General features: G+C 55.4%; 6 protein-coding genes across 6 annotated transcripts; 3 read left to right on the forward strand and 3 right to left on the reverse strand.

Annotated features, from left to right (window-relative positions):
* Nucleotides 1-904: 904 nt before the first annotated feature.
* GGS23DRAFT_602530 (uncharacterized protein) lies at nt 905-4306 on the forward strand (the record flags this gene model as incomplete). Its single annotated transcript, XM_051519335.1, has 2 exons — nt 905-2395; nt 4271-4306. 2 exons carry the CDS (start codon nt 905-907, stop codon nt 4304-4306), a joined length of 1527 nt encoding a protein of 508 aa, XP_051376150.1.
* A 2354-nt stretch (nt 4307-6660) lies between these two features.
* GGS23DRAFT_602531 (P-loop containing nucleoside triphosphate hydrolase protein) lies at nt 6661-7651 on the forward strand (the record flags this gene model as incomplete). Its single annotated transcript, XM_051519336.1, has 6 exons — nt 6661-6690; nt 6777-6809; nt 6892-6950; nt 7035-7215; nt 7273-7505; nt 7588-7651. The coding sequence occupies 6 exons, from the start codon at nt 6661-6663 to the stop codon at nt 7649-7651; spliced, it is 600 nt and encodes a 199-aa protein (XP_051376151.1).
* A 626-nt stretch (nt 7652-8277) lies between these two features.
* On the reverse strand, nt 8278-9826 carry GGS23DRAFT_178006 (uncharacterized protein). The gene has a single exon (XM_051511610.1). It carries the CDS (start codon nt 9417-9419, stop codon nt 8445-8447), a length of 975 nt encoding a protein of 324 aa, XP_051376152.1. The 5' UTR covers nt 9420-9826; the 3' UTR covers nt 8278-8444.
* Nucleotides 9827-11306: 1480 nt separating this feature from the next.
* On the reverse strand, nt 11307-12361 carry GGS23DRAFT_592756 (U3-containing 90S pre-ribosomal complex subunit-domain containing protein; the record flags this gene model as incomplete). Its single annotated transcript, XM_051517929.1, has 5 exons — nt 11307-11488; nt 11540-11645; nt 11714-11759; nt 11815-11989; nt 12094-12361. 5 exons carry the CDS (start codon nt 12359-12361, stop codon nt 11307-11309), a joined length of 777 nt encoding a protein of 258 aa, XP_051376153.1.
* A 421-nt stretch (nt 12362-12782) lies between these two features.
* On the forward strand, nt 12783-15345 carry GGS23DRAFT_548426 (aspartyl-tRNA synthetase). The gene is made up of 2 exons (XM_051515146.1): nt 12783-14021; nt 14098-15345. The coding sequence occupies exons 1-2, from the start codon at nt 12966-12968 to the stop codon at nt 14773-14775; spliced, it is 1734 nt and encodes a 577-aa protein (XP_051376154.1). The 5' UTR covers nt 12783-12965; the 3' UTR covers nt 14776-15345.
* A 360-nt stretch (nt 15346-15705) lies between these two features.
* Nucleotides 15706-19268, reverse strand: GGS23DRAFT_548427 (DUF1620-domain-containing protein). The gene is made up of 2 exons (XM_051515147.1): nt 16172-19268; nt 15706-16064 (listed from the first exon to the last, which is right to left on the reverse strand). Exons 1-2 carry the CDS (start codon nt 19040-19042, stop codon nt 16026-16028), a joined length of 2910 nt encoding a protein of 969 aa, XP_051376155.1. The 5' UTR covers nt 19043-19268; the 3' UTR covers nt 15706-16025.
* Between the last annotated feature and the right edge of the window lie 150 nt (nt 19269-19418).

Here is a 19418-nt window from a genome sequence, read left to right on the forward strand (position 1 = left end):
GGGTTACCGGCAAGGCGATGATAAGACCATCCAAGAAAAATAATGTACGATTCCTATTCCTGTTTCTATATGTCTAGGCTCTCTTGTTTGATATCTGTTTAATCTCTCGTATCGGTATCTCGTCTGTAGGTCGTTGATCTAATCGGTACGTCCCCGATCAGGTCCGTGGGTGTCGGTTATCGTATATGAGGGCATCGTGACACCTTTTCGGTGGGTAAGGAGAAACCTCCCTAGGTGCCGACTGTAACTGACAAGGATGGGCAAGGGCAATTAAGCTGGCAAGCTACTTAGGTACAACTAAAACTTATCGATCGGAAAGGATAATACTACAGGTGACGATGAAACTAGCACTTGACACTCGTAGATAGATAAAAGTCTATACCGTTCGCTCCGTACCGTGATAGCTGGCAGATAACTCTTTGGGCCTCTCCTCTAGGTATATATCACGCTTTTCTCGGAGCTCTTAAGAGTTCACTACAAATCAACCACATATTCGCCCAGCTTTAAATGGTTTCAAGGCCTAAATCGTGCTGGGCAGGCGAGCTCTTAACCTTTACACAGCCTCCGAAAAAGTCTTAAGGTATCTTGTCTTTTACTTTCTATGGTTTTCCTCGCAAACCCTTTTCTTCGCCACAGGATTGACTCATCGGAGATAATGGATGCCTCGACTATGAAGAGTCCATGTCCTCTTCCGAACGACGCGCATTGTTTTCCACAATTCCTCTTTGCTATTTTCCATCTGCGACTGCTCCTCTCCACGCCAAAAGCTCATCAGTCCATACTTGAAAACTGATTCGTCGGCCACTCCATCCTTTAGCCTCACAACTTTTACTACCTACCGGCAGCAACGCGACACCGTCGTCTATTCTATTGGCCCTTGTGGCTCACAAACAGACACTAACCAATGTCTTCAACAACAGTCAAGAGTGCGTCCCGGGCAGCTCTCCCCCCAGAAATACAGCTCCTGATCTTGGAGCTCTTGTCAAGCGATGGCTGTAGCTTGGCTCAGTTCGCCACAGTATCACGTCAATGGCAGACTATCATTGAGCGCCGCAATTTCGAGCGGATCAACCTCACACTATGGCGCATCCCCGACTTTGGTCATATGACTCGCCGTAACCGAGCTCTCGTCAAATACATCTGGCTCTCTCTAGAGCTTAGCGAGTATGATTGTTTCACGTGCGGAGCCCGAAACATGAACCGTAACGGAAACCTCTTGCCCAACCGCTGCGGAGCGGACGAGTGCATTATTGTTACGGCAATGCGCGACCTATTCTTGACCCTTAGCGCATGGGAGCCCCAGGGCGACTTGAAACTGGATATCAGTATTCACTCACCCAGCGACTCGCAGCATTGGTTCAAGTATTTAACCTTCGGACCCGATACCCTTCCGCACAGTCAAGTAACGCCCAGCCAACGAGTTGATCCTGAGCACGGGTGGAACGCCGGCATACTATCTTCAGCTCCGACCGAGTTAGCTTTACGCAACGTTTTTGCAGAAGTTTTGGGCAGGCCGGGTGCTATATTCTTCAACAAAGAGCTGGAGTGCGAATGGTGGCAGACTTTGCCGGAAGTTCCGGCCGTAACGAGTATGCTCCTACGTCTGCAGAACCGCCGGCGATGGAGGCCATCGACGCTTACATATATGCTTTCCCGTCTTCCTAGACTCGAGGAATTCCACTACGAACCTTGGAGGGCTTGGTCCAAAGGCGGTCAGAACGTGACAGATCTAGCTTACTGTTCGCTTATCGATTCGCTCACGTCTAGAACGCTAAAGAAGCTTGTACTGTTCGAGAACTTCGATGAGCAGTATTCGTCGTGTTTTGCGCACTGCGACGATATGCGAGCGCCCAACTTCTGGGTCGGTCAAGCAGTCGCGAAGGCCAGTCTGGAGCTTGAGCATCTTTCTGCATCGTTTATTATCGACGCCGGCCATTTTCTTGACGCTGTGAAGTCGGAATGGAATTGGTCTCACCTCAGTTCGCTAACGCTTACCTCACAACTGTTAAATCCTCAAGAAAATCCAGACAGGATTAATAATATGCTGGAAGCGGCAGCATCGACGGCTTTGAAAATGCCGAAGCTTAAGACGTTGGAAATTTGGAATGGACGAGTGGGATTGGCAGCACTTCTCAGATATCAACTCGAGGGCATCGGTCGTACAGTTCTAAGCTGGAAAGCCACCTGGAAATTTGCCTTGCAGCCTCATGTCATCAAAGCTTGGGAAGCTGTAGCACACGCCAACCACAGTCACCTCCTGGTCCAGGAATTCCTGGATGAGACGATCAGCGTCAATTCTCACGCTGATGCGATCAACTATCTGGAACTGTTCAAGGTCCTTCGTCCCATCTCACTGCAGCAGATTCTAGCAGCACACGAGATGCGACGCGAGGGAGTGCCTCAGGGGCTTGATCTCGCCAGACCGAAACCTACTGCTATACATCAAAAACCCTCGTTCTCTGCGGAGTACTGGTCAGAGGCTTTAAGGTACTGTCGGAGGATCCGCGGGCGGTATTTCTTAGACCACGCCCGTAACTGGTTTGGAATGCGAGTGTTGATCCTTTGCCTGCGTGAGAGAGGCATATATGTAGACTCGGATTTCGATAGCTATTTACGGAGTCGCAGTATTCGTAGAGCCCTAACCGATAGAGTGATGGAATTGGCAAGCATGCCAGGGTTCCCCTTCGGGGGACTGTAGGGGTTCTCGTTTATTTCAAGGATAATTAGGCTATTGACGATATCATTATCTTAATTTATTATTATCTTATTATTATTTTGTTGCGTAAAACGTAGACGCCTACATTTACGCTCTGCGGTATGTAGGCATATAAGGGCTGGTTCAATTACTACGTGACATATTATTAGTATATTAGATGATCTCTTGTCTGTCTTGTTTGTGGTGTGTTGCTGTAGACGGTTGTTAGCATGACGAGCCATACTATTCTGCCACATAGCTGCGAACAGCATGGGTAACCGGCAGATTTCCTGTTCCTGACCGGACAACACCTCAACAGCCAGAATTTCTGCGTAGCTGTGCTGGGTGCGTAATCGCACGATGCCGCGTTGTACGAAACTAATCCAGCCTGCTCCTCATTGAATCGCGGCAAGCGTGCCGAGGTATCATTGATGTCCAGAATTGGCCTTACGAGGCGGTGCTGTCCGATATCAGCTCGCGGGGTTTGGCAGCATTCGTATAGTAATAACGGAGGTTCTCCGTCTCGAGACATTTCACTGTGCGGTCGGTTTATTACGTAGAATTTATGCATGCATAACTTTTGCGTTTACACATAGCTCGGGTTGAGCTCAGGCTGAGCGCGGGCAAACCCCTATCAAGGTCAAGTTTAAAGCAGCGGAGCTCAGGTCTGGATGCGGCTACCTGGACGGGCGTTGACAATCTACTTCAGTGGTTCCAGAGGAGCTGAGTTGTGACAAGAGACGCTTCAAGTGACGCCCGGGCGCTCACTACTACCTCAACTACATACGGACATGCCTGTTACTAGGAGGTAGACAGATAATCTACGTTGCTGCGCGGTGCCGTGTATATAAATCTATGCCTTCTCTCATTGCAGCGGTATAATGGCTGCATAGGTACCTACCTCCTACCTACACCTCTAAGGTAGGTACCTAAGGTGGGAGTAACCCTACCTTATGTACCGCCTACGCAGCCTCCTGGCTGCCCGCTAGGCCGCCCAACTGGCCATACCTACATCACCGTACATGTAGGCATTATTACCTAGACGCACATAGACATACGTACATATATATGTGCATGCGCGGCGGAGGAAATGCGGCAGCACAGACCTAACCGTGGCCGAGGGCACCTTTCGCGCCTGGTTACGAACCGAGCGTGCGCGCGCGAGTTGTGGTGCGTGTTTCTACATGCTTTAGGTGGATAGGTAGGTAGGTAGGTACCTAAGATATAATGGACTGCACGTGTCCGCGTCGGTATTGATGCTGCCAGGAAAGTCTGTATTATAGCCTACCTACGGGTACCTACCTGCCTACACGTAGAATCTGGCCCTTTCATGGCTGGACCCTTGTTTCTCCCCTCCCCCTCCGCTGCCGCGCTGTCTAGAGTATCCGGGGGCCCATCTGATGGCTGATTTTACCCGGCAGGTATGCGTGTTTTCTATCGTGTAGTTATGTGCCCAGTACATGGTTGCGTATGTATTTTTATATATTTATTTACGCACACAACGTGAACTCAACGGTTAGGTTCCGAGAGGCCGTCGTGGTTGAAAGGCGTGGAGGATAACAGGTCATGGCGCAGCCTCTCGCGGAGAGGCGCTGGCGTCATACTACCTAGGTAGGTAAGTTGGGGGTGCCTAACCCGATAAAAACCCCCTTTAGAACGACACACATTCCACTATACAGGTACCCAACGAAAGCGCTGGAACCAGGACAGCTGCCCCTTGCCTTAGCCCTACACGGGTTAGATGCCAAACCCGAAAAGCCGGGGCACTCAAAGCGATGGTAGAGATTCGGGGTATCTGATGTCGGGTGTAAACCTCAGTAGGTACAGGTACCTCCTGAGGTATAGGTAGGCAGGTAAGTACCTAGGTAGGTAAGTAAGGGGGGGGGGGGGTTAGGTCGGCACAATAATGCCAGCAGCAACCACCCGAGGTGTTAGAGGTACGATCCTCATCCATGCCGCCGCATGGCACCTCTTCCCAGAGGGGCCGGAGGCATGCACCGATACGCGGGATGCACCAAAGGTATCGATGCTACGAGATCCTACCTAGGTACCTAGGTAGGTAGGTAGGTAGGTACCTATATGTACTTAGGGTTTGGCCTGGCTACCACCACTTTTCGTCCGCCATCACCTTTGCCTTTCCCCAGGCCTCTGGGAGTCCTTATTTAGATGCTGGGCTGGCTATCGTCTTAGGTTCGCAGTGTCTGCTTATATGTATAGGCCACATGGCATGCCTATCAAGGCCCATGGGGAGGGACACGAAGATCAGCTTGTGCGCGGCTTAGAGGGTACCTGACTGAATGCACGCAGGCTAAGTAGAGACGTACCAGCGACAGCAATCCAAGGTACCGCTCCCAACCGTATGTTTCAGGTTAGGCATAGCAGGTACCCAGCTACGAGGTACGGAGGTATATGTACTTACCTAGGGTCGGACTGGTACATTGTGTCGCACGCGGGTGATGCAGTCTTCGACCGGGGTCGGGTACTACGATAGGGAAAGGTTGGCTTATTGGACGGCCATGACGGGGGGGGGTTTTTTTTTTTTCAAAAAAAGGAAACCCAAAAATAATACGGTCGCCATTATAGGGGTAGGTTAGGTGCACGTTAGGAAGTCCCAACCAATGCGACGGCGCCTCTCCGTCTGTCTTGTCTCTCGCTTCCCTCTGCCTCTGCCTCTGCCTCTGCCTCTGCCTCTGGTCTGCTACCCTTCTCTCTCTCTCTCCCTCCTCGTCAATCACTCCAGCCAATCCCCCTACACCCTTCCTCCGTCGAATGACATCTGAATTCCTCACGCTCGACTCCTTTCTTCTTCCCCTTTCTTCGCTCCCATCCGGCACCCAACCCTCTCTCCGTTGCCATATCTTCAGCGGCAAGCAGCAACAACACCAGCACCAGGACAGAAAACAACAACAGGTCCGCCCATCTCCCTCCCTTCTCTACGCTTCCCGTCTCCGCCTCTGCTGTCGAACAGCGAGCGAGTTGTAAGTTGTTATCCGGCCCCCCCTTTGTCCCTTTTCACCCGTGCTGCTTCTTCTCCCACTACCGCTCTAGCTGTCGCGGCACCGCTTGCATGCCTCCATCCTGCTTCATCTGCCATCTGTCTAATGCCACTCCCGCCCTCCTTACACCTATGCGTACATCCGTACACCGAGAGGGACGATGGCACATGAGCGCACACATACACACGTACACGCGTCGCAAAGCTGGCCCGTCTTTTTTCTGCTTTCTCCGCCTCTCCTCCTCCTCCTCCTCCTCCCGCGATAGGCGGGTAACCGTTGCCAACCACTATCGACGTCTCCTCCTGTCCCGTCGCCTCTCTCTCTCTCTTCCTCCTCCCGCTCTGCCGCCACACCCATTCCGCACACCCAGGTCCCGTCTCTGCAGGACGCTCGCACCACCAGCCCACCCAGATCCCCCGAGCCTTCGAATCAGCCGCCGTGCTGGCCGCGAGAGGTCCCACACCCCATGGTGCAATAGGAGCTCAGCGTTCCCTATCGGGGTCCCCTGTCGACCCTATTCAACCAGCTATTGTACCTGGTGTATCCCCAGCCCGCGACCCAGCTGCTCCCTTCTGCCAGTTTTGCCCACCCCCCTGCGATCTGCGGCACCACACGCCTCCCATCCTGTGTCAACACATTTCTAACCCTTTTATGCAGCGCAGCTCCCTTGACGACCTCTTCTGTCCCTTGGCCGTGCCGCTGGACCACGTCCTTCTCTACCCAAGAAAGTACCATCACCCCATCTATATGCGCTTTCATAATCACCATCACCGCTATCACCGCTATCACCATCACCACCACCTTTATCGCTCTCACCATCGTTCTCACCATCACTCTCGCCGTCACGCATCGTCTTCATATCAAAACATACCTCGCCGTCTACTAAACAATCTGCCGTCAGCAGCTTCTTCTCAGTCTAAAGTCCATCCTCCTGTGCACCCGTCCGAGCCGTGACCAAAGTCGCCGACCATGGCAGCTCCTGGTGTCCAATCGCTCAAGGTACGCTTCCCTGATGTCGCATCCGGCAACAGTAGTCCCTAGTCCCCATAACTCGGCCGATCATACTAATGCGAGGTCTACTGCAGTGCGTCGTTACTGGTGACGGTGCCGTCGGGAAGGTCCGTTGATGGCACCCTTAATCCTCTCCCCCCTTCCGACTGACTGATTCGAGTCGTGGTCCAAGTCTAACATTCGCGTCAGACATGTCTTCTCATCTCCTACACGACGAATGCCTTCCCCGGCGAATACATCCCCACAGTGTTAGTCAATCTAACGTCTTCCCGCCGTCGGCCCGCCAGCCAGTCTAGACACGCGACGCTAACGTAGAACTTGGTGCGGTATAGATTTGATAATTACTCGGCAAGCGTCATGGTCGATGGCAAGCCCATCAGCTTGGGACTGTGGGATACGGCTGGGCAGGAAGATTACGACCGGCTGCGTCCGCTTTCATACCCTCAGACCGACGTCTTCCTGATCTGCTTCTCCATCGTCAGCCCGCCGTCGTTCGACAACGTCAAGGCTAAGGTGCGTGAGAATCTGCCCGCCTCATCGGAGGAGTGAGGAGTCGCTTACTTGGCCTAGTGGTATCCCGAGATTGACCACCACGCGCCTAATATTCCCATCATCCTGGTCGGCACCAAGTTGGATCTCCGGGAAGACCAAGCCACCCTAGAGAGCCTTCGAGCGAAGCGTATGGAGCCTGTCTCGTACGACCAGGCATTGGTTTGCGCCAAAGAGATTCGTGCCCACAAGTATCTCGAGTGCTCGGCTCTCACGCAGCGAAACCTTAAGAGCGTCTTTGACGAGGCCATTAGGTATGCCGACCCGCCTAGATGATTTCTCGCTCCCCCTCCCCTCTCTCTGTCCCTGGTACCGCCATATTGATGCGCCATTTAGGGCTGTTTTGAACCCCCGACCTGTCGCCACGAAGCAAAAGAAGTCGAAGTGCACAATCCTATAAATTGCACGGACGCAATAGGTCGATGCCGTGATTTTTTGGTCGAGCACGCCGTAATGGTTTCCGATAATCTACGGAGGCGTTTTCGGTGGACATATAGGAAAGAAGGCGGTCCTGCATGAGGATTCGACGTATTTCAGGCCTTCCCCAGATTGGCCGATTCCCATAATTCACGTCCCCTCATTTTACAAACCCTACATACCCAGAGATGTTTTTTTTTTGGCCATTTTGTCACTGCTACCGGAAGACATGGATTTGGCCGTGCAGGAGAGGGGAGAGGAAGCAAATTGCAAAGTTGTTAGGCGTACGCGTACGCCCAAACCCGGACGGTTGACGGTTCCCTCGTTCTGTGGGCTCTGGCACTGCCGACGTATTGTCTGCTCCCCTACGACCTCGCCGAGTCTCATGGACGGTTGCCTGATGTATGGGGTTTGCCAGGTCCAGCTCTCGCGTGTTGTATAGAGGATTACCCCTGGACTTTGCGGGCCTGCTAACTGCCCACCGCAGCCAGGAATTGATACGGAACTCACATTTTTTGCAATTCTGTAGATAGTGCATTTGCAAGGAATCTAAATCGTTTCAACTGCACAGGCACTCGTCGCTAGGCTAACCAGGAAACTTGGACATGTGATGATACCAGAACAAACAAGGGCCGTGCTTTATTTTTGTTGGTGCTCCTGGTACGCAAGGAAACTAAATAATGCGGTAAATTTTTATTATATCTCATTTCTACGAGGCGTTAACGAGATGGGCAGCAGGGGGGGTATCAAGACGCCTGAATAGAAACTAACTTTGCCTACTTAATGGCCCGCCGCCCCTCCCCAACTCTCCCCCGGCGACTTGGGTGGACGGCGCCGTCCTCGCCGTCGTCCTTACCACCACCACCACCATCCCCCGCCGCCACCGCCGCGGCCGCGCCGCCAGCCTTCTTCTTCTTGTCCTCCTCGTCGCGGCGGCGGGCCCTCTCCTCGTCGAGCTTAGCGTTCTTGGCGCGGATCTTGTCGCGGCGGCGCGCGGTGTTGCCGCCGCCGCCGGCGGTGAGCTCGACGTTGATGCGGCGGGGGGGCTCGGGCTTGCGGGGGCGCTTCGCGCCGGGCCGGGGGGCGGAGGCGGCGGCGGTGGGGGAGGGGAAGAGGCTGTGGTGCAGGGTGCGCAGGCAGGTCTCCATGTGGTCGTAGCGGGCGAACTCGACGAAGGCGACGCCGCGCGAGGAACGGGGGGAGGCGGAGGAGGAGGACGTCTTCTTCTGCTGCTGCTTCGCGTCCAGCAGCCGCACCGACGTCGGGTGCACCGAGGCGAAGTGCGCCGCCACCTGCTCCCGCGTCGCCGAGTACGGCAGGTTCCCCACGAACACGATGAAGCGCGGCGCCTTCTTCTTCGCCGGCGCGCCGGCCTCGCGCGCTGCCTGCTGCTCCTGCTCCTGCTCCGTCTCGCGGCCCGCCTCCTTCGTCTCCTGGCTCTTCTTGCTCTCCTCCTCCTTCTCCTGGCCCTTCTCGCTGCTCTCTTCCGCCTTCTGGCTCTTCTCCTTCTCCTTCTTCCTCTCCTTCTCCTGCGACGTCTCCGCCGGCTCGGCCGGGGCCGGCTGCGCGGCCGTGTCGCCGCCGGCTGCGGGACTACTCTCCGCGTCGCCGCTCTTCTGCGTCGTCCGTTTCCTCTTCGCCGCCCGAGACGCCGCGCCCGTGTCCCCGGCGTCGCTCAGCCGCCGGCGCTTCTTCGCGTGAGCGCCAGTGGCGCCGGCCTCCGACTTGCGCTTCTCCGCGAGAGGCGCCATCGTCCGGGGGGGGGGTGGTTTTCTGCGTGCTCGCTCGCTTTCGAAAACCAGGGGGGGGGGGGGAGTTGAGAAGGGGTTGTTGGTCGGGCGGCGGAGTGGGAAAAGCAGGATTTCCCGGTCGCAGGATATCGATCGGCGCGTTACTCGCTCGTATGACGGGGGGTGAGACGAACTGTTGACTGAACTGCGCGAGAGCGGCGGATCGCGGTGCGGCGGCCGCGGCAGCGGTGGTGTTAGGTGGTGGTGAAGCGAAGGGTGGATGGGATGGAATTGGCGGATTGTCACGAGCACGAGGTGACGAGGTCCTCTCCAGAAAAGATTTATCTCGTCGGATCGCAGAATCTTTTAGTGGGGCTTAGCGAAGCTTTGGAGTTAAGGTACGAGAAGCACGGATATTCCTGTTAAACCCATAATATTGCATATTGCATAGTCTCATAACATGCGTTAAATAGGTTGGTTATGGCTATCCAGCATGGCTGCTACCCCCTGAACGACGCTCTCGTCTCAGGGGTTCCTACAACAACTTGTGTAGAACCCTCTATAGATGATGGGCATATACATTTCTTCAAAGAAAACATCCAAGCTAAGTACGGCAATATCATGCTATTGTTAAGCCGAGGCTGTAAAGGCGTCCAAATTTGTAACCACATACGCTTGATTACCGGTCAATGAGTAGTGACTGGAAAAGGGGGGACGACAACGAGATGGGATGGACTTACAGGCGTCCATGTACCCTGCTTGCCTGGACAACAATATACAGTCCAGTGTTATGACGTATACAAATCCCTCATGCTCAGCGCGTCCTTCACCATAGCCACATGTGCAGGTGTAATAAGAAATAATTTCTATGCTGTCTCAGCCTGTGCCTGTGACCGCACTCTACCTAACCCGGGTCTCCTATTCTCACGCAATATCGGATACTCGATACTCGTACGGTCTGTCCGATGGGGGCGGAGCCCTGTCATTTCTACCCTCATAATCGAAGTTCTTTGCTCGCTACGACTTGATTTGCTCTTGAAACAGAGGAGACAATGAGGTTCACCTACGTGCTCTTCCAATGGCTCTTCCCGGCAGATTTCCTGACCCTAGCTGTCGGAGCCCGCCATCTTCCCAGCAATAGGATTACTATACTACGGGGTCGACTTTCCGGTGAATGTATTTGCCCCCTGCTCTCTCACCAACCTAGTCACACCAAAGCTAAATAGCAACCCTGAGACCACGCGTCGAAACGTAGGATGAATTCCATATCTGTAACACTATACATCAATACCAAAAGTCGCTACACCGAGCAGGATTCTCAAGCAGTAAGAAACTCTTGTCGCTTGAAAATGATTGCCGGTGGCTAACCCTTCTACCACGCAGTTGGTCCTCAATTGTCTCCACCCGCATCACGACAGAGACAACCGCAGTACAACAATAAACCACTCGGCCTCCATCGATAACCGTCTCGGTGCTGAACTTTATAGGGTAACTCCAAAGGTAGTTGGTGACGAACTCCCGCAAGAGAGCATTCCTGACTCCATGACCGACGCCACCAATGCCACCAGAGGTCATGAGCCCCCTGTGATTCCGGTCTCGCAGGGTCCACGTTCGAAGGGATCGCTCTTTGCGCTTATGCTGGCTATCTTGTTGGCTCTTGTACTCGATTATCGGACGCATGGACAACGAGAATAGGCGAGCATCGCTGTGCCCGGCTTTGTTTGCTGGTGGCTTGCGAATTATTCCACACTAATGGCCGACTGTCTATACGGTTAAATAAATAAGATTGGCGTATTTATATCCCAAGTCTGCTTGCGTCTAGCGCGGTGTGAACGAATGATCGGATTTTGGGTATCATTTCTATACGTATATCGGCTTCATACATAGCCCCGGGACGGCATTGCTGGCCTAGAAGAAGAGCAGCTGCAGGCCCTTGTCGGGGTCGACGTAGCGCTCCTTGAACTCATGCCTCGCAAGCCAGCGGGCAAGTGGCACCATAGTCTCCTTCATATCCATGATGCCGCGCTTTTTCTGGTCGATGTGTGAGGCGTCAATTACGAGACGCTCTAGGTTGTCCAGTTTGAGCGCCGCTACGTTGTTATAGTTAGGACAAGGAGCAAAAACGGGAGCGGGCGCCTCACAATTCTCGACCAAGTCGGAGAGCCTAACGGGCGTGCCCACCGCAATGCCGGTGCGATGCTTCTCTAGGAATTGTACACTTTCTTCTAGCTTTATATGTTTGGCGAACTGAAGAGAGGCGTCCAGTCAGCTTCCCCGGATTCATCCCTGCGCGGAGATACGCGTCTTATACATACCAACTTGGCGATCGTGTTAGTTTTGGTTTGGTATTTGCGGACAGATCTATGTTAGGTAAGAAAATGGGCCCGTTAAACAATTGTTAAGGGAGGGGCCGCACCTGACGATGTCTGCGGCCCGTAGGCCGGCGCTAGTAACGACGATGGTGTGCGGTGAGCCATTCTGCTTTGGTGCTTCACATAACCTTTTTGGGTCCGCGAACTGCTCGAGGAAGTCTGGGAGGTTTTCTAGACTCCGCGTCTGCTGGAACGACGAAGTGTCCGTGATGGAGCTGGCTGGAGTACGTATTTTAGCCTGGCGCATTCTCTCGCCACGAAAAGAACTAAAACAGAAACGAGACAACTGGACCGATATTTGTGGTCTATGAGGGGAACCATACGTGATATGTCTAAACAGCTGAGTTCGACGGGAGTAAGATCAGTACCAAACCTCCTGATCTTCTTGGCTAAGTGATCGGCTAGAAGGAGGCTATCGACAAGGGCAATCTTTTTATTGACACCGGCCTCGAGATCGAGGTAACCTTCGTCTTCATCATGGGCGGGCTTCCTCCGTTTTCGAGAGCCGTCGTCGTCATCTCCACGATATCGCTTCTTAGACTTGGCCTTGGAGGTGGTGGATCTCCGCTTTACCACCCGGCCTTCCGACATGGCGAAGCTTTGGGTTATTTCTCGTTCTAGCGCTCGAGGCAAATTGGGAAGAGAGATTAAGCTGATAAATTCCACGGCGAGTCCAGTGAGTGTGTATGTGTGTGCGGAATGGTGGTATGTGTTAATATGTAAGACGTGGGCTATGTGCCTACACTGGGATGTAGTTTGGACTAAAGGCGGATTAGGATGTGTGCGTATAAGTGAAGGCGAAGAGACAGCAGGGAAAAGGTGAACGAGGTTGAATTGAAGATGACTTCGGTTAGCGAGTGATTACCTCAGCCGGCCTAATCCGATATGCACCGATCGAGGCGCTACGCCTGTAAACCAAATCTTGGGATTATATGCAATAATACGGTGCGGGTGCCCCTCCATCCCGCTCGATGCCGCCGGCGGGTGGACTGAAATTTGCCCCGCGTCACACGTTCGACAGCATTTGACCCGGCCGCAAGAGTCACCACCATCAACAGCATCAACCGTCGATCGTACGTTGCCCGTCCCGCCGGATCCCATTAAAAGGGCCTCCTCCGTCCATTGCGTTCTGTGCATTCTCCTTCCCGTCCGAGCAAGACCCCATAACCCACTCGCCTACACTTTACACGACACCATGTCCGAGCTCCCCATTGACCCGGCTACCCAAGCCTCTTCGGGTACTGCCACGCCGGTTGAGGGTGAAGCCGCTGCCCAGTCCAAGAAGGGCGCGAAGAAGGCCGAAGCTAAGGCCAAGAAAGAGGCTGAGAAGGCTCGCAAGGCTGCCGAGCGCGAAGCTGCTGCTGCTGCGAAAAGTGCTGACGGCGGGAACGAGGATCTCGCCAAGGATAACTACGGAGACATCACCTCCACCACCAGAATCGCTGCCGACAAGGTTCAGCTCAAGAAATTCAGTGACGAGCATGTCGGCAAGACCGTGAAGTTGCGCGCCTGGATCCAGAATGCCCGCATGCAGGGCGCCAAGATGGCCTTCGTCGAGCTGCGAGAAGTGCGCAATTGGTCTATCCAGGGCGTTATCGCGGCGAGCGCCGAAGGCACTCCCGTGAGCAAGCAGATGGTCAAATGGGTCGGTGCTCTGAGGCTGGAGAGCTACGTTCTCGTGGAGGCCACCGTTCGGAAGCCCCTCGAGCCCGTTAAGAGCTGCCGCGTGAGCGATTACGAGCTACACCTGACGAAATGCTACCTGATCTCCTCCGGACCCGAGGTTCTTCCTCTCGGTCTCAACGCTGCGAACCGCGCGATCGCGAGCTTTGAGGATGAAGACCCGTCCCAGCCTGCGGCACCGACTGAGGCCGTCGAGAGCCTCAGCATCACCGAATCTGGTGTTGCCCCGTCGGCGAGCTTGTCTACGCACTTAAACAATCCGGCTATGCATAAGCGAGCCCCTGTTCAGCAAGCCATTGCCGATATACGCATGACGGTCCGCAAGCTCTTCAGCGAATATCTCGATTGGAGAGGCTTCGTCCAGTTCGAGGCCCCTTGCCTCATTGGCGCCGCTTCCGAGGGTGGTTCCAACGTGTTCTCGCTGCCATACTTCGAGAAGCAGGCTTACCTTGCTCAGTCGCCCCAGTTCTACAAGCAGTTCGAGATTGCTGGTGGCCGAAAACGCGTCTACTGCATTGGACCTGTTTTTAGAGCCGAGAACTCTAATACCCCGCGACACATGACTGAGGTACGGATCTCGACAGAATTCCCTTCCCCACGCTTCACCATGAAGACTCCGACGTGTAACTGACGACCCACCATAGTTTACCGGTCTTGATCTCGAAATGGAAATCGAAGATCACTACCACGAAGTCCTCGAGATGATCGAGTGCGTCATGCTGCACATATTTCGGGGCCTAAAGGAGCGGTGCCACGAGGAGATCGAGCTCGTCCGCGCCATCTACCCGGCCGAGGAGTTCCTGGTACCCGAGCCGGGTAAGGAGGTGCGGCTCACGTTCGCAGAGGGCCAGAAGCTGCTGCGCGAGGAAGGGCCCGAGGAGTACCGCAACGTGTCAGACGACGAAGACATGAGCACGCCGCAGGAGAAGGCACTGGGTGCGCTGGTGCGCAAGAAGTTCGGCACCGATTTCTACGTGCTCGACAAGTTCCCCGAGAGCGCACGGCCTTTCTACACACTTGAGGACCCGGCGAACCCTAAGGTGACGAACGCGTACGATTTCTTCATGCGCGGCCAGGAGATCCTGTCCGGAGGACAGCGTATCCACGTGCCCGAGCTCCTCGAGGCGCGCCTGCGCAAGAAGGGCATCGACCCGACGAGTCCCGGCATTCGTGACTATGTCGACGTGTTCCGCTCTGCCGGCGTCCCGCCCCACGGCGGCGGCGGCATCGGCCTCGACCGTGTTGTCGCCTGGTACCTCAACCTGCCAAGCGTGCACCTCGCTAGCTACTACCCACGCACCCCGAAGAGGCTGACGCCTTAATGAGAACTGTGAGGACTCTAAGAGGCCATAATCGAGAGAGAGACAGGGAGGAGGACAAAGTAGGATAGGGCAGAGAAGGGTGTAGAAGAGGGGGCGTGGAAGAGAATAGGAGAGGAACCGCGACGACTTTAACGAGATAGCCGGGGGGAAGGAGGTCTCTGAGATTAGAGAAGTAGTAGGCACATAGTGACGAGGATTAACGTGATACCGAGGACGAGGGCCAAGGAAGGAGAAGATAAACCCAAAAATAAAAAAGAATACAAGCAAAATACGCGCTATAGGAGCCGAGAATTAAATGTATGAGTTGCGTGCTGCCTGTAGGGAGGGGGGAGGGTCTAGTCCAACACACGAGATTGGTAGGGAAGGAAGAAAGAGAAGAAGAGAGCATATAGCCGACAGTCATCGCCTGGGGCGTGGATTAGGAGAACATGGAAATGATAGAGCGATAAAATAGGCAGTAGGAGTAGGGCAGGGGGCAAGGGGTAGGAGGTGGCCATGTATATATCCACCACCCGCCGTGCGCCGGCGACGTCGCGTATCTTGCGTAAAATTAATCTCTATTAATGGTAGAACATCCAATCCGTACACGTACACCACGCCGCCCTCGCGTTTACCGTTGTCCGTGCGGATTGACTGCCGTGGTGCAGTTGACAGAGGAGATATACATATACCTATTCCTGGGTGGACGCGCACGCGTCTTCCCCCTCCCCTAGATCCCCCCCGCGCACACGCCCAAACAAACCCGCCGCTACTCACCGATCGCCTCTATCGACGCGCGCCCCGTTCTGTACAATAAGGCGAGGGGACGCGTAAACAAGCGTAGGCGGCAAAGGCCCCTTGCTGCGGCCGCACCTGGAACTCGGATCCAAGGCTCTAGGCTCTCTCTCCCTCCCTCTCTCCCTCCCCATTTCACGCGCTGGGAACTGGGCTGCAAGTAGCAAGATCATGTATTCTCCTCGAACCCTCACTAGTCCCGCCCGTCCGTCTAGATGCTGCCGTGCCGTACCCGCGAAGCACTAGTAAGTAGGTAGGTAGGTGGGCGTCTTGTAGATGTGCCCGTATACGCATGCATGTTACTGTACACACCGCTCTCGTCATCATTACCGCGTGCCCCTTTCTCAGCTGCTACCGGCCCCTCTCCCTTTGGCGTGACTAAACCTATTTTCCCGTTCCCTTGCCTCTCCGCTGTTTGCCCCGTATTTTGCTCGTCCCTCATAACCCAGGCTGTTCTGCTTACGCGTCTGGTCTACTTACGCCTGCCAGCGCAGGTTAATCTGCTTCTTCCTGACCTGCGCGCGGGTGGGGATATCGAGTTAGTCAAGTGTGCACGTGACAACGACGCTGACGATGACGGGAAACAAGAGAAGGGAGGAGAGGAGGGGGGAGAGGAGCTTACCATAGGACTCAGCACTCCTACTCCAGCGACGAGCGCGAGCACCGTGCCCACGAGCGCCGGTTTGTTGAAGCCCTGGCCGAGCGCGTCGAACGTGAGGCTGGGCGCGACGCGGGTCCCGAACACGTCGATGCCGTACGCGAGCACGAGGCAGGTGCTCTCGAGCGTGGCCGGCGTCGTCGCGATGCCTCGGACACCGAGGACCTCGCGGTAGTGCGACGGGCGCGCCCGGGGGTCGAGCTCGAGCGCCGCCGCGTACCGGGTGAGCCCTTCCTCGACCTCTGCCGGCGTCGGGTCACGGCCGACGGGCCGCCGCGGCTCGAGCGCCGTGCGCGCGATTCCCACGATCGACTGCGTTTCAGGTAGGTAGGCGAGCACCTGCCGCGCTGCGATCCCCTGCCGCGTCTTCGTCACAGCTAGCGACCGCGCCGGCTCCGATATCACGAATACCTTCGAGGTCACCGACGGCAGGTACGGCCTCGTGGGCACGTCGACCGGGTCGAGAGACGAAAAGTTGGCCGCGTCGCTAAGCGCCCCGCGGTCGTTCGCTACGTCTGACTCGTACAAGTCCGAGACGACGACCTGGTAGCCCCTGAGGCTCTGTGACTCCGCTTCTCGTAGCTGGTACTGGCCGAAGAATGAGCATAGGAACCAATTCTCGGCTATGGCACAGGAGATGTCCTTGGTTGAGTCGACTCCTTCGTAGATTGACGAGGTCAGGACCTGCCCGGATACCGTATCCAGGAGATAGACGGAGAGAGAGTTCTCTTGTTCGTCAACCGCCGCGACAACTAAGGTGTTGGGATTTAGGTATTTGTACTTGACGGTGCGGTCACCGAGGACTCGACCTATCGAGGCAATTGGGTCGTGCTGGGGTCGACTCGCTACCTCGACAATCTTCTGCCCCGTAGGCGGAGAGAAGGACCATGTCTCCAATTGCGTGGTTTTCTCGCCGTCGACCACAAATTTTACACCCCTAACTCGGCCGTCACTAGTTCGCGTGACGATAGTCTGCTTGGGGGCGTGCGAACTTGGTATTTGGCCAATCCTGCCGGACTCACCGACGGGTAGCAGCCAGGGACCGGCATCGCTGTCCACCACAACCGCGCTCTCTACCCGCGGAAGTGAACCGGACGGTACCGCTTCGACAACTTCGCCGGTGTCTGGACTAACGGTTATAACCTCGCCATTGGCTCCTAGGACGGTCACCTGTCCCTTCGCATCATCGGCATAGATGGCTACTACGTCCCAGTGCTTGCTGGACGGGATTTCGCTCGCTGACTTGGACCAGACAATCCTACCGTGGTTGCCGACGTCAAGGCCGTAAAGCTTACCACGCTTCGTCGCCAGAACGACGAGCTTATTAAAGCCGAAACTATCTCGAGAAAGCACATCGCTCGCTCCTGAGATATCTGTCCCGAGCAGGCTGGCGACGAGGCGTTTGGAAACTGTCTCTAGGTACGCCGGTAGGTATTGAAGCTCGTCAATGTGACGTTTAAACCGGTGAATGAAGGCAGAAAGGGGATTGCTGTGTGCCTCAGCCTCTAATGTCCTTGCTAGATCCTCCGACTCGGGAATTTCCGCCCAAGCAGTAGCGACGGCGCCGCTCAAGCCTTCGGTTCGAGCCCAAGCCACATCTCCGTTGACAATCTGAACCCAGTCGTCGTCGTCCGTGACAATAGCTGATCTGACGGCGTAAGTATCGTCGGATTTCTTAATGACGTCGGAGACACCGTGTATCGCGTTCCGTTTATTGGCCCCTCCTTTAACAGGCCAACGGCCGAGGATGCCGTGGGAGCTTGATGAGGTGACTATGACCTCGTCGGCCGTGACCCGGGTGAAGTAGACGTTGGCAGCAGATGAACTCGTCGAGAATGCATTCGCTCCCTCAAGCAATGGTAGCTCGTAGGCCTTACTAATGGCGCCATTCTTCATGTCGACGTGGAACACATCCGCCTTGCTTCCCGACTTGGTTCGGGTGTGCACGAGGAAATGCGGCACCGACTGGATGGTGTGTGGTGCGTGGATCTCCACGCTGGCCGCACCAGCCACGAGAGAGAACTCCTGCCTCGTCTTCGAGCCGAGGACGGAAACTTTTAGCTTAGTCAGGGCGTTGTCGGTCCAAGCGACGACAGGGGCAGCCGAGTTGGCGCCGACGAACATGACGTCTGCCGGCTTCTGCACTTCGCTTTTCGTCCCGACGATGATCTCGTCGAGTTTCTTGCCGGTGAGGGTGTCGAGGACCAGAACCTTGAGGTTGTAGGACGACAGCGAGCCGTGTAGGGTAACGACGAACACCTTCTCCACGTTGGTGCTCACCTGTAGGGGTAGGTCGTTATTGAGCTCGCGAAACTCCCACACCACGTGTCCTTCCTTGCCGTGTATCCTCCGTGCCACCGTCGCGCCATCCTCCTCGTGCAGCGCCAGGACATCCTTGCGGTTGCTCTCGGTCATCTCCATGATCTCGAGGTCCTTGACGACACCGTCGAACTCGAGGGACCAGACGTTGCGGCCGCTGATGGCGTCCCACGTATGCACGGAGCCACCCAGGGCGCTGGCCAGCCAGGTCTCGTCGTCGCCGGCACGCAAGTGCCCTCCTCCATCAGTTATGTTCCCGTCCAGCAGCCGGCGCCACACGATGGCGCCATTGCCGGGATTGACGGCGCCGAGGACGCCGAGGTCGCTGAGGGTGTAGAGGAGGCTCGCCTTGTCCTGGGGCCGGGGGCGGTGGAAGAATGTAGTTTCGCGCTGGGGCACACCGAGGAGCTCGTGGTGGTAGTCGATGTGGCCGACCTCGTCTTTGAAGACGGCGCGAACGGCGGCGGGCAACGCGAGCAACACCGCAAGCGACAACGCCCGCGACGGTAGGTGCATCGTGACCTACGCAGCGGCGATGCTAATTGAAGCTGGGGGGCGTCGTGCTAACTAGGGAGGCAGGCATGGGTGTGCGATAGAGGCGACACGGATGTTTCGAAACCACACTGTCCTATTGCGCAGCTTATCCAGCGACCCAAGGCGGGTTAGATTCGTGAACAGTGTGAGGTGTACAGAAGGAAGGGGATATTTTGTTGTTGATAGGACGACAAGTGGTGAGGCCACTATGATAGAATGCTTACCTCTACCAACGTAGTACTTTGGGTACCTATGTCCTTATGCATATGCCCAAGACATTGCGTATCCGAGTGGGACCGCTGAGCTAGATATGCACCGCATACTTATATATATATGCATATACCCGCCCATCAGCACT

This window comes from Durotheca rogersii (assembly GCF_024521655.1).
Source record: "Durotheca rogersii strain YMJ 92031201 chromosome Unknown GGS23scaffold_2, whole genome shotgun sequence".
NCBI classification, from domain to species: Eukaryota; Fungi; Ascomycota; class Sordariomycetes; order Xylariales; family Xylariaceae; genus Durotheca; species Durotheca rogersii.

Bases quoted from the DNA above. Each gene is read 5' to 3' on its own strand.
- GGS23DRAFT_178006 (XM_051511610.1), bottom strand. From the start codon at position 9,419: ATGGCGCCTCTCGCGGAGAAGCGCAAGTCGGAGGCCGGCGCCACTGGC.
- GGS23DRAFT_548426 (XM_051515146.1), top strand. From the start codon at position 12,966: ATGTCCGAGCTCCCCATTGACCCGGCTACCCAAGCCTCTTCGGGTACT. The intron at 14,022-14,097 runs GTACGGATCTCG...GACCCACCATAG, and splicing joins CCCCGCGACACATGACTGAG to TTTACCGGTCTTGATCTCGA.
- GGS23DRAFT_548427 (XM_051515147.1), bottom strand. From the start codon at position 19,042: ATGCACCTACCGTCGCGGGCGTTGTCGCTTGCGGTGTTGCTCGCGTTG. The intron at 16,065-16,171 runs GTAAGCTCCTCT...ACCCGCGCGCAG, and splicing joins TAGGAGTGCTGAGTCCTATG to GTCAGGAAGAAGCAGATTAA.